The sequence below is a fragment of the Pseudoliparis swirei genome, chromosome 23 (genome assembly GCF_029220125.1).
Source record: "Pseudoliparis swirei isolate HS2019 ecotype Mariana Trench chromosome 23, NWPU_hadal_v1, whole genome shotgun sequence".
NCBI lineage: Eukaryota > Metazoa > Chordata > Actinopteri > Perciformes > Liparidae > Pseudoliparis > Pseudoliparis swirei.
The window spans coordinates 2,852,185-2,865,234 of record NC_079410.1 but is presented as its reverse complement, the minus strand read 5'-3'; the positions used below and the strand labels follow the sequence as shown (position 1 = coordinate 2,865,234).

General features: G+C 48.6%; 2 protein-coding genes across 2 annotated transcripts; both read right to left on the bottom strand.

Annotated features, from left to right (window-relative positions):
- Positions 1–482: 482 nt before the first annotated feature.
- On the bottom strand, positions 483–5,646 carry cbx2 (chromobox homolog 2 (Drosophila Pc class)). The gene is made up of 5 exons (XM_056406720.1): positions 5,441–5,646; positions 5,201–5,244; positions 3,798–3,863; positions 3,639–3,708; positions 483–3,556 (listed from the first exon to the last, which is right to left on the bottom strand). Exons 1-5 carry the CDS (start codon positions 5,510–5,512, stop codon positions 2,246–2,248), a joined length of 1,563 nt encoding a protein of 520 aa, XP_056262695.1. The 5' UTR covers positions 5,513–5,646; the 3' UTR covers positions 483–2,245.
- Positions 5,647–6,779: 1,133 nt separating this feature from the next.
- Positions 6,780–12,444, bottom strand: LOC130188463 (ectonucleotide pyrophosphatase/phosphodiesterase family member 7-like). Its single transcript, XM_056406837.1, has 6 exons — positions 12,189–12,444; positions 11,788–11,933; positions 10,403–11,032; positions 8,772–9,006; positions 7,399–7,516; positions 6,780–7,221 (listed from the first exon to the last, which is right to left on the bottom strand). Exons 1-6 carry the CDS (start codon positions 12,442–12,444, stop codon positions 7,164–7,166), a joined length of 1,443 nt encoding a protein of 480 aa, XP_056262812.1. The 3' UTR covers positions 6,780–7,163.
- Positions 12,445–13,050: the final 606 nt, after the last annotated feature.

The following is a 13,050-nucleotide window of genomic DNA, read 5'->3' as shown; positions in this document are numbered from 1 at the left end:
ATATATATACACACACACACATAAATATACATACATATACCTATATATAAAAACATATGTAGACGTGTGTAGATATGCATGTGTATACACATACATATACACATGTGTTTGAACATATATATATGTGTTAGTACACATGTTTGTTTTTATGTATATGTGTGGGTGTGTGTGTTTGTATATATATATATACACACATACATACAAACACACACTTAAACTAACGTTCCAACATCATTTTGACTTGTATATTTGTTTATAATTAGCACTAAAAGGTTTATTTGTTGTGAGGGACTCAGAATCTTAAGCCCCGCCCCCTTTTACTTCATCTTGTGAAACATGAACAATAAAGCGCTGCGTGGCCAAAACTCTGCCTCAAATTAAACATATGAAGCACATGAAAGGTCACGGCGACCTCGGGCCGTGACTCAAGTATTATGATGATGATCAACCAATTAGATAAAAAGAAGAATCAAACGAGCACGAGGAGTCAGACGGACGGTCGTCTTATTTATTCGTCGACCTCACGAGGGTCACTGCTGCAGTGGAAATAAATAGATGTAAAGAAAAACAACATTTCATCGAGATGGTTAGTAAAAAAACAACAATAACAAAAACATTTATGCCAAGTTTGTTCTTAATTCAGGAAAAACATACAATAATTTTATTTTTTTAAAAGAGTAAAAAACTAAATGTTCATCGACACGACCGCGCGGCGCCACGGCGCCACCGGCTAACGACGGAGCGCCCGGAAGAAACCGTTCACCTGTAATCTGAGAACTCACACCTTTGTTTTGAGAGAGAGAGTTCAGTCCAAGCGCTTTGTTGCCGTAAACTTCCCTCCAGGGACAGGAAGTAGCGTTGTTGTGGTTTCTTATTTTTCCCGTTACATCGGATATCTTTCAGTATTTTTTCCGGGAAGCCCCTAAACCCAACAACAACAACAACAACCACCAATTGTGCAGCAACCGACTCGATAACACCCGGTGGCTTCCCTCATGTCACGTTTCTCCCCCCCGATCTTTTTCTTCTCCATATTCATTACTAGTCCGGACCCGGAGCAGGAGGAGCAACAACAACAACAACAACCTTCAGGCCGAGTCTTATCTTAGCAAAACAACCAAACGTGGCGTTTCAACACCGGCGGCGACCGACTCGATGGCGCCCGGTCGGGGTTTTCGTCAACGCGAGCACGTTTTTTCTTCTTCTTCATATTAATTACAAGTCCATGAAGATTAGAGCCGGGAAGACGAAGGACCGACCGACGCGGAGGAGGAAGAGCAAACAACCTTCAGGCTGAGTCTTATCTGAAGACACTGGGGGCGGAGCAGAGACACCGTAATCTGACTCCCCGCCCGATTGGACGAACGCCAGGCCGATAAAACACCGCCGCCGCGGAACGAAACTTTGGGGCGATAACGGAGCGCCGCTGTTTCCTTAACCCCGTGACACGGAAATTAAGCTGCAATTTATATATATACACACACAAATTGCAGCTTAATTTATTTCCGTGTCACGGGGTTAAGCTGCAATTTTATATATATCTATCAGCTTAATTTCCGGTGCAATTTCATTTAAAAAATTGCAGCTTAACTTCCTTTTATATATATATACACATACATATATAAGAATTGCAGCTTAATTTCCGTGCCACGGGGTAAAAGTATATTATATATATACACACATACATGTGTATATATATATACACACATACATAAAAATAAAAGAAATATATATCTAGATATATAAGAAACAATCATAACGACAGTGATACCCTGGAGGGAAAACGGTTTCCCACGAGAAAATATTACACAAATGCAGCAAACTGAGAACAGGAGGTAAGAGGAGGTAGCTAACTTATGAAATGTTAAAAAGGAGAAACGTCGCTATGCTAAAGAGTTAAAAAACTGGTTGACGTTAGCTAGTGATTGAAAAGAGCTAAATAGTCTGCTGCCCGTAGAAAGAAGACACGCCTCCTCCCGTGGACGTCGGGCGCCGGAGCTCCTCCCACACTTAAAAAAATCGAGGAATAACTTATTTTTATCTCCAGGATTCCGGTAGTTTCACGTGGAACGTTTTTTTTTTCTTTCTTCGGTTTTCTCGGAACAATTTGTAGACACGAAAATAAATAAAAAAACACAATCGCCGCCTGACGTCCTTCTCGTCCTTCTCGTTCTCTCTCTTTCTTTCCTCCTTTCAACCCTGAACCGGGTCTTCAGAAGAAGGAGAGCCGCGCCCCTCCGGCCCGTCAGTAGTTGCGGAGGCTGAAGAATCCGACGCTGGTCGGCGACTCCTTCACCGTGACCGTGACCAGGTTGGCGGTGACGTCCGTGACGAACACGTGTTCGATGAGACTCCGCGTCGGCTTCCAGTCCTGGTTCTGGTTCTGGGCGGCGACCGGCGGCACCTCCTCCACGTAGTTCGGGGAGTCCTGGTCCGAGTCGGAGCAGCTCTCCTCCTCGCCGGTGCTCATGTCGTTCATTTTGGCTTTCTTGCCGCCGCCGCCACCGCCCGACCTCTCGTGCCGCCCCTGAACCTCGGCGGACGGCTTCGGCACGCCGCTGGTCTTCTCCGGCTGGTTCTGGACCCTGGGGGTCTGGATCTCGGTCGCCTCTTTGAAGTTGTCTGCCGCGCAGGGCTGCTGGCTCTTCCTGGTCTGGAGCCGCCCGGGGGGCGCCGGCGGACTCTTGGCGGGATTAAACTCCTGGTTCTGCGAGACGGCGGGTTTCCTCGGCGGCCCCGCGTTCCTCGGGGCCGCCGCCGCGTTGCCGGGAGCGTCGCCGCCCTGCGCCCGCTTGCTCTGGAGGTTCAGCGGCTGGGCGCCGGGGCTCCGGGCGCCGGGGGCGCTTTTAGGCGGCGACACTTTATTATTGGGTATCCTCTGCGGCGTGGACGGCGGCCCGGCGGGGGAGCCGGGAGGATGCCGAGCGGTACCGTGGAGATGCTTAGGGCTGTTCAAAGTCAACGCCGCCACCCCTTTGGATTTACTGGCGGCCGATTTCAAATCCAGACTCGTGCCGCCGGAGACGGCCGGTCTGCCCGCGCCGACGCTCCGGGAGGCGGGCGGCACCGACCTGCCGGGTCCCGCCGAGTTCTTGACGGCCCCTCCCTGAGCCAGAGGAGCCCGGCTGGGACCGGTGGCCGCCGCGGAGTCCCTCGGCGAGCCCCGGTGGAAGCCCATGAAGGTGAAGCTCGCCGGGTGAACGGGCTTCTTGATGGCGCCGGGAACATCGGAGTCCTTGGGCGCCTTGAGGATCTTGCGGGGCTCCTTGAGGAGCTGGAAGTCCTGGGCGTCGGGCGACGGCGGTTTGCGGCTACGCTTCTTCGGCGGCTCTGGTTTGGCGACGACGATCTGCGCCTTCTTCTGGGGCACTGGGTGCAGGTCTCGCGTCCGGAGTCCCGGCGGCGCCGGCTTGACGCAACTACCGCCGGCGGCGTCCTCTTCGTCCTCGTCGTCATCCGACGAGGACGAAGAGGAGGAGCACGAGGAGGAGGAGTCGGCAGACGACGAGGAGCCGGACGAAGAGCTGCCTGACTTCTGGGCGTCGGCCACGTTATCCTAAAAGATAAAAACGCAGATAAAGTTTAAAAGCCGCGGACGAAATAAAAGTTTGAAGAACATTCCCATCAGTTTTACTCACCAGGATTTTCCGCGGTCGTCCTCTTGGCCGCTTCCCTTTCTTCAGCATCAGGAGCTCCTTTTCTTGCTCTCTTCAAAACAAACAAACAAACAAACAAAAGTGGATTCATGAGAACTCGCCGTCTTCACCTCTTCCGTGTTTTTAAAGCTCGCCACTCACTTCTTGTTGAAGGCGGCGAGCAGCCGGGGGTCCAGAATGTTGTCTTGAGGCTCCCAGCTGTTGTGTCTGGAGAGGTAAACACGTAAATAAATAAATAGGTAAATAAATCACCTCTCAACTGGTTGTTCCCATGGAAATGAAGAACTTTGTTAATTATGTGTCATTTAATACATCAAAACTGTAAAAAAAACGTGTTAATTTGAGTAAAGATTTCATGGTTTGGGAAGTAAAAAGTAAAGCAGACGACTAAATAATTTATATTTTTGTCACGTAAGAAGTTTACAAACTTTAAAAATGTTTTTGTTTAGCTCTTCTTCATCGTTTTGTGGGCGAGTTATTCCCTTAAACACCTCTGAACAAATATATTACACGTCAACAGATGATCCGACGGCTACAGGCCGGTTTTGATTCCCCCCTTTCAAAATAAAAGTGGAATATTTCCTCGGCTAAAATAAGGACTTGGCGGTACTTTTCAGATTCTCAGTTATTTCTCTTCTTCCTCAGTTCAGGAAGGAAGAGCCTCCGACATTTAAGGGAAGTGATGAAAACAACAAACGGTGTGTTTTTAGAGATAACTAAAATAACCTTAGTTTCCTCCGCTTGTTTTCTTTATACTTTGAACTACTTTTTAAATCCTTTGGACGAGTTTAAACTTCCTGAACTAAGCGGAGCAGCCGGCGTTGGGTCGCCACGCATTTTAATGACCTGTTTCCCTTCCCTCCTCATCACTTGTTGGTGAAAGGCCCATTCTGATCGGCACTGAAATAATCAACCCCCACCCTCTCCACCCACACACACACACACAAAGGATGTGGGTCTAACAGAAGCCGTGGAGCTGGCAGCCAACAGTGTGCATTGAGGGTGGATTACAGCAACAATGTGAACAGAAAAGGGAAAGAGAGCGGAGTAACGTCATTAAATAAGTATATTTATATATATATTAAGTAGAAGTGTTATGTGAGGAACTATGCAACGCAATGGAAAGTTAATAAATGTTGAATAGTGCTCGTCAAGTGGACGTATCGGCCACACAGCTAACTTGTTTACACCGATACGGGTGAATAATATTAAAATGTAACTTTTATTAGATTACATTAGGGATGTAAAACAACAACAACAACAACAAAGTGCTTTGTATTTCGGAGCTAGCTTCCCAGATGTAAACGTGTTATGAACAAAAGGGAAGGAAAAAAAAAAGCTTCTTAAAAAAAACCTGATACATTTTGCAACAAAGTAGCGGCCGGAAAACGCGACGTGACGTCATCGCGTCGGACTTCTCTGATTGGACGGAAAAAATCAATAAAAGAAAGAAATCAAAATAACGGATCGGCGAGCAGTTTGAAACAAATGGACCCAAAGCAACAAGCGACACGTTGTTGTTGTTGTTGTTGTTGGGTACTTACTTGGACGACCACCCCCTCCACTTCACCAGAAACTCCAACTTTCCCTGTAAGAGAAAAAAAAAGGAAGAAAAGAGAGAGAGAGAGAGAGCGAGCGAGAGACCCCCCCTCCACCCCGAGGAGCGGAAGAAACGTCCGTCAACAAGCAGTTAGAAGGAGGAAAACAACGCAAACAAACCAACAACCCGATAAACCGACGACGGCCCCGCGCTGCGCGCGCCGCTCGACGCCTCGCGCTCTGACCTTCTTCTGCCGCTTGTTCAGGATGCATTCCGCGTCAAAGACCTGCTCCCCCACGGCGCTCAGCTCCTCCATGACTGCTGCTGCCGGGCCGCGATCCTTTATCAGCCAGAGGAGGAAGGCGCGTCTGGCGGCGCGGCGCAGGCACGCGGCACCGGATGGCCGCGGACACGAGCCTTCAAAATAAAAGCCCCCCTTCGTTCGAGCTCAACCGTGAACAAATAAGTGAAGTATAGACTTTGATTTTTTACTTCCTCAATTCTTCTTCTTCTTCTTCTTCCTCCTCCTCCTCCTTCTTCTTCTTCCTTCTTTTTTATTTTCCTTTCTTCCTTATTTAATCTTTTTATTTTCTTCTTTTTTCATCTTACTCCTCCTTTCCCTTCTTCTTCATCCTCCCTTCTTCTCCTCCTCCTCCTCCTTCTTCTTCTCCTTCTTCTTCTTCTTCTTCTTCTTCTTCTTCTTCTTCTTCTTCTTCTTCTTCTTCTTCTGCAAGAGTAACTATGTGAAGACATTTTGAGAATATATACACTACCGTTCAAAAGTTTGGGGTCATCCAGACAATTTCGTGTCTTCCATGAAAACTCACTTTTATTTATCAAATGAATTGAAAATTGAATAGCAAATATAGTCAAGATATTGACAAGGTTAGAAATAATGATTAATATTTGAAGTATTAATTTTGTTCTTCAAACTTCAAGCTCAAAGGAAGGCCAGTTGTATAGCTTATATCACCAGCATAACTGTTTTCAGCTGTGCTAACAAGGGTTTTCTAATCAGACATTAGTCTTCTAAGGCGATTAGCAAACACAATGTACCATTAGAACACTGGAGTGATAGTTGATGGAAATGGGCCTCTATACACCTCTGGAGATATTTCATTAGAAACCAGACGTTTCCACCTAGAATAGTCATTTACCACATTAACAATGTATAGTGTGTATTTTTGATTAATGTTATCTTTATTGAAAAAACAGTGCTTTTCTTTGAAAAATAAAGACATTTCTAAGTGACCCCAAACTTTTGAACGGTAGTGTATATATATATACACACACATATTTAACTAAAATATGATGGTGGTGTATTTGGGGTAAAAACTCCCAAAAAATCGAAAGGCATAGTTCTATTTTGAAAATCAAAACTGGAAGTTTCTTTCTCCCGCGCTTAACTTGACGACATTGCGGGAGGAGAGGCGGGCAACTGAGAAAGCGGTTCGCTTCTTTATGTCCTTGGCGGCCACCGTCCTCCGATCAAAATGCGTTATTCACACGTCCTAGTGAAAGTAGAGACGGTTACGTGACCTCACTAACGCGGCTTTAGCCTTAAAGAAAACCGGAAACACTCATAAAGTTATTTATCTTCGTTTTATTGCTTTCTATGGCGGACTTTCGTCTTATTTGTGTTTAAAAAAATGAATAATAACAACGTCTCGCATGTTATGATCGTGTTGTGTTCAAGGCTTCGTTAAAAAGGCAGTTAATACTTCATCAGTAAACATTTAATTACACCACACTAATAGTAATATACATACATCCTAAGTTTAAACAAAATACACACAAAATTAGCTGTTGAGTAATTTTTATTTATTTGATTATTACCCCTGATTCTATGTTTCTGAACTTATAATAAAAGTACAACTTAATTCCTGCTCTGGGGTCCCCCCCCCAGGCAGCTGTTGCTCATCGTCACAATAGAGCAGCTTTTATTTCTTCTTCTCTCCTCCGTGACATCAAAGGGAAGTTTGTTCTGCCTCTTCTTCTCCTGGAAGAGGTTCTGAACTTCTGGACCTGGAACACCGAACAAAAGAAACTCTTTGTTTTAGTTTTTAATACTTAGAACAAATATATAAAGAATACAATTACCACATTAAAATCAGAATAACAGAACCGATGTGGTGTCGTGTGTGTGTTGTTTCTCTCCGCGTCGCTCGGTCGATAAAGACTCTTCATGTTTCCGGCCTCTACCTGTGGTTCCGGTGTTTGCTCAGCAGTATTTTGTGGGTCGTCGTGGCGACGAACAGCAGCGCGAGGATCCCGGCCGCCGCCGCCACGCCGGTGAACACGGCGGGCAGCGCGCCTCCTCCTGAAGCCGAGGACACGTTCAGTCAACGAGAGCTCAGAGAGGTGGAGCCGAGACAACAACGCAGCAGCAGTGGCGTCCGGCCGCCACACGGTGGCGCTATGACTACTTTAAAACGACAGAAACACCACAGCGCCACGCTGCTTCATCCGAGGCAGAAAGTAGTCCCCAACACACTCTTTATTTCTGAGTCACGTTTCATCAAATAAAGTGATAAGAAAACTAGTCATTCTTTATAAGGGCGGGAAAAGATACTCCCTGTCACTTTTGTCTCTTTAAAGTCTTTTAAAGTATGTGTGTGTGTATTTGAAGTGTTTCAGGTAGTTTTGTGTCTTTGAAGTCGTTTTAAAATAGTTGTGTGTCACTTTGAGGTATTTTAGGTAGTTGTGTGTCTCTTTGAAGTCGCTTTAAAATAGTTGTGTGTCCCTTTAAAGGTCTTTTAAAGTAGTTTTCTCTCTCTTTGTTGTCTCTAGAAGGAGATTTTTGTGTCTGAGATCTTTAAAAAAAAGTGTGTTTTCTCTTTTAAGTCTTTTTGAGTAGTTTCGTGTCTCTTTGAGATCTTTTTAATATAGTTTTGTGTATGTTTGAAGTCTTTTTGTTTCTCTCTGCAGTTGTTTTGTGCATATTTTGTGGTAATTGTGTGTCTTTTTGTGTCATGTGTTTCCGAGGTCATTTTGTGTGTCTTTGAATCCATTCCGTGTGTTTCTGTTGTTTTGTGTCACATTGTCATAAACTATTGTCTGTTTGAGGTCACCATGCATCTCCTATTGATTTGAGGTTATTTTGTGTTCTTTGAGGTCATCATGTGTCTCCTTGAAGTCCTATGGATTTATTTGTGGTTGTATTTGTCGTCTTTTTGCATTTTTCTGGTCATTTTGTGTGAATTCTGGACGTTTTAAGTCCCTTTGTAGTCATTTAATGTCATTGACAGGTCATTCTGCGTCTCTTAATAATATTGTTTTGAGGTTATATGTTTTCTTTTCTGGTCATTTTGTTTCTCTGAGGTCATTTGACGTCTCTTCGTACTTGTTTTGTGACTCTTTGAGGTCTTTTTGTGTCATTTTGTGTCTCTTTGTGTGTCTTTGTGCCTCATTGTTGTCTTTTTGTGATCCCTTTGCTCTCAGCTCTCTTTGAGGCGGGGGCCCCTGACCCCTCGGGCCCCTGACAGTAACCCGTCCATGATGAAGTGGTCCGTGATGGATGAGTGACCCGGTGATGGAGGAGCAGCTGTTGCTCTCGTTACTCGGTGTGAACTCACCCCCAGCCGGGGCGCCGGCCACCAGCATGTGCCACGTGGCGTTCAGGTGTCCGTCGTTGTCCTCCGGCCGGATGCCCAGGATGTGGCACATCAGCGCGTAGATGTGCACCGTCTCGAAGGGCCCCACCTCCAGGCCCCTGCGGAACGCCGGGCCCACGGCCCTGAAGAAGGGCTTCATGTCCATGTCCCCGTTGTCAAAGCCGTGCTCGCCCTTGTGGAACTGGACGGGGAAATACTGCGCGGGGGACACAAAGCACGGCGTGAGGGTGATGCTGCCACGCGGCCAGCAGAGGGCGCTGTCCTCCAGGAGAACGAGGCCTCCTCGCCCCACCGGACGACCTCTTTGTTGCTTCCATCAACACTGACGGGCGAAGAATTTGAAAAATAATAAACACGACACGTAAAAAAAAAAGAATTTAGATAATTTTTGCTGTAAACATTCCGTTTTTTTAAAATCTCCAGCGATAAGCTATCAATATCAGGAAGATGTTACGCAACAGCGCCGACACGCTGATTACCCTCCGAGATCAAGACTAAAAGGAGTTGAAGTGGCCATAAAGGGAGATAACCAAGAAGTCCTGATGGAGCCCGACGACCTCGACGTGTTCCGCTTCGACAGCAGATTCACGCGACTGATTAGTCTCCTCAAAATTCACTTCATGATTTTTTGTTATTTATTCTTTGAAATCTGGTCAAAGTTTTCGTGCAACGGCGTAAAAAAACCCCTGTGATGCTTGACGGGTTTCGTGGAGCGTTCGAGGACGCTCGACTGAAACCGTACTAATGAGTTCTGGTTGTCCGGTTCCACCGTTTCTTCTTGCCGGCGGCGGTGCGGTCGAGACGTGAATGAAGTCGGCGGCGTGCGCAGGTTGTTTATCATTTGATTTCCTTATAATGAGTTAACCGTCGTCATAATTTGAGGAGGTCGAAGGTCGAGCTGGAAGCGTTCGGACTGATTACGTCCCGGAGGCGGAGCTCCTGGAGGCGGAGCTTCGGTTGCTCCTGATTTGCATCTGGAATAAAAACAGCTGCTGCTCGCCGCTCTGCGGTCTCAGACTCCCGAGTACGTTGAAAAACCCCAAATCGGTGATGTCATCGCTGCTGCCTCTTAGGCCCAGTCGCCTCTACTTCTATTACTATTATTACTACTATTACTATTATTACTATTATTACTACAACTTCTTCTATTGCTACTTCCACTAGATATTTGGCTCGCTAACTATACAACAATAAAAGCATATTCTAAATTAATTTGAAGCATTTCTTTAACCATCAGTTTAGTTTTTCAATTAAATTCTGTTGCACCAAAACCTCCTCAAACATACATTATTTTAGTTTTAGCTTTTTTAAATGCTGCCTTTTAAACCTAGACTATTTCTCTGAAAGTTGAGTAAGAAAACTGGAGCTTCCCGAGTGAGAAGGTCCAGCCCGCTCTGAGCGAAAAGGTCCCGCCCCCCCTGAGCCCCACTGAACGAGAAGGTCGCGCCCCCCTGAACGAGAAGGTCCCGCCCCCCTGAGCCCCACTGAGCGAGAAGGTCGCGCCCCCCTGAGCGAGAAGGTCCCGCCCCCCTGAGCGAGAGGGTTCCGCCCCCCTGAGCGAGAAGGTCCCGCCCCCTGTCCGTCAGACGCACCCCGTTGATGACGTATCCGGCGTCGGCCAACAGCACGAGGGGCAGGATGCGGTCGTTGTGGGCGAAGTGGAGGCGCTCCGGCATCTCCTCCTTGCGGAACACGTGGAGGTGCGGGTGCGCCCCCTTCAGGGCGCCGTACACCGCCTCCAGCCGGCCCGGCTTCGGCAGCAGCATCCCGGAGGGGCCGAAGTCCACCAGGTGGAAGGCCACGTCGGCGAAGGAGAAGCCCGGGATCTCGGCCAGCGTGATCTCCTCCGCCAGGCCGCCGCGGTACACCGCGCTCATGCCGTGGTCGGCGGTGAGCACGATGTTCAGGCGCTCCGTCAGCCCGCGCCGCTCCGCCGCGCGCCGGATGTAGCCCACGGTGCGGTCCACCTGGCGCACCATGGCGCGCAGCTGCGGCGAGTCGGGCCCGTAGCGGTGGCCCACGCCGTCCGGCTCGCCGAAATACAGCGACACGAAGTCCAGCCGCCGGTCGGCGAACCAGCCCATCACCTTGTCGGCGTTCTCCCGCCACGCCGTCTCGTTGTTGTAGTTGTAGAGCGGAGGCTCCACCTCCCGCTCCATGGCAACCTGGCCCTGGTAACTGGAGGCTGTGCCGGGGAAGTGGAGAGAGCCGGCTCTTAGGCCCTGGAGGGGGGGGGGGTGTAAGAGAGAGAGACATTAACCTCAGGGGGTGTAAGAGAGAGACATTAACCTCAGGGGGTGTAAGAGAGAGAGACATTAACCTCAGGGGGAGGGGGGGGGTGTAAGAGAGAGAGACATTAACCTCAGGGGGTGTAGAGAGAGACATTAACCTCAGGGGGATGTAAGAGAGAGACATTAACCTCAGGGGGTGTAAGAGAGAGACATTAACCTCAGGGGGGGGTGTAAGAGAGAGAGACATTAACCTCAGGGGGAGGGGGGGGGTGTAAGAGAGAGACATTAACCTCAGGGGGAGGGGGGGGGGTGTAAGAGAGAGAGAGACATTAACCTCCCACACACATTTATATATAAACGTACTTTTAAAATACATTAGCAGGCAAAAGGTTTCGAAACGTGCAGAGAAACCAAACCAGCAGCAGCTGTCATTTGCATAACACACACCCACAGTACACACACACTACACACACATTCACACATACTCACACACACACTTACATACACATAGAATCACACACACACTCTACACACACACACACTCTACACACACACGCTACACACACACACTCTACACACACACACTCTACACACATACGCTACACACACACTCTACACACACACACACTCTACACACATACGCTACACACACACACTCTACACACACACACACACACACACACTCTACACACACACACACTCTACACACACGCTACACACACACTCTACACACACACACCTGGTACCTGTCTCTGCGCGGTGATCCAGATGGGCAGCGAGCCGTTGTCCCACCACTCGTTCACAAACTGCGTCTGGTAGTACGGCTTCTTCTCCGCGGTGGTCGTGTTGAACCACATGTTGTGGACCACGCCGTGGCGCTCGATGTAGCGGCCTGCGGCGGGGAAAAAGAGCGGGAAGTCGCCGTCACGCCATTTATTCAGAGCGCGTTAATAAAAGAGCGACGCGGGGGATCCACCGCCTCAACTTCTTTTTGAGAGTCAAAATAAGAAAAGGGAGCGGCGCATCATTTCCCTCCTCAGCTATAAAGCTGTTGCATGCTGGGACATTCAATTACAATTAATTCATGTTTTCTTCCCTTCCTCCCATCCGAGCGAAGCTCCACGCAGCAACAAGAAGAGCCGTTTACCCGTGAGGAGGGTGAAGTGCGTGGGGCTGGTGATCGTGAGGTAGGGGGGCGTGACGTACAGGGCCTTGACCCCGTCCTCCGCCATGCGGTCCAGGTTCGGCGTGTCCACGCCGCGGTCGTAATCCCATCGGAATCCGTCGAAGGAGATCAGCAGCACCAACGGCGTCCGGGCGCCCGCCGCCACCGGCGCCCCGAGGACGGCAGCCGAGGCGGCGGCGGCCCAGAGGACGGCGAGGAACATCCACCTTCTCGGCATCTCGCCTGAGGATTCTGCAGCCGACGGCTTACGAGCAAAGTCCCCCCCGCTACCCCCCACACACACACACACACACACACACACACACACACACATACACACACACACACGTATCTTATCTGGTAGATTGGACCGACTTTATCTCGGCTCTTTCTGCCGGTGTTTATGAGCCAATTCTTTTACGACTGGGAGTCGGGTTCGTTTTTCTTCTTCTTCTTTTCTCGCTCTTGAGGACTGGCAGTAAAAAGCAGATTAATCTCTCCGGGCACATTGTGGGTTGTTTGTCGTCGTCCCCCCCCCAACCCCCCACGACTCGCTTGTTGACGCCATCTTTCTGTTTGTGTGTCCGGGACCCCGAGCCTCCTGTGAATCACCAGGCGACGGAGGGGGGGTGGCAGGGTGGGGGGGGGGGGCGACACTTTGATGGCTTTCACCTTGAGTTGGGGATGGCGCATGATTGATCTTGACACCGGGAAAATGAAGAGGAAAATGAGAGTATATATATCTCTTCGTCAGTCCGGGCCGGCGGTCTCTCTCGGGAAGATAAGACCCCCTAATGGACATATTCATTTTAATAACTCAAAATGTGTGCGTTAGCCCCAGGAT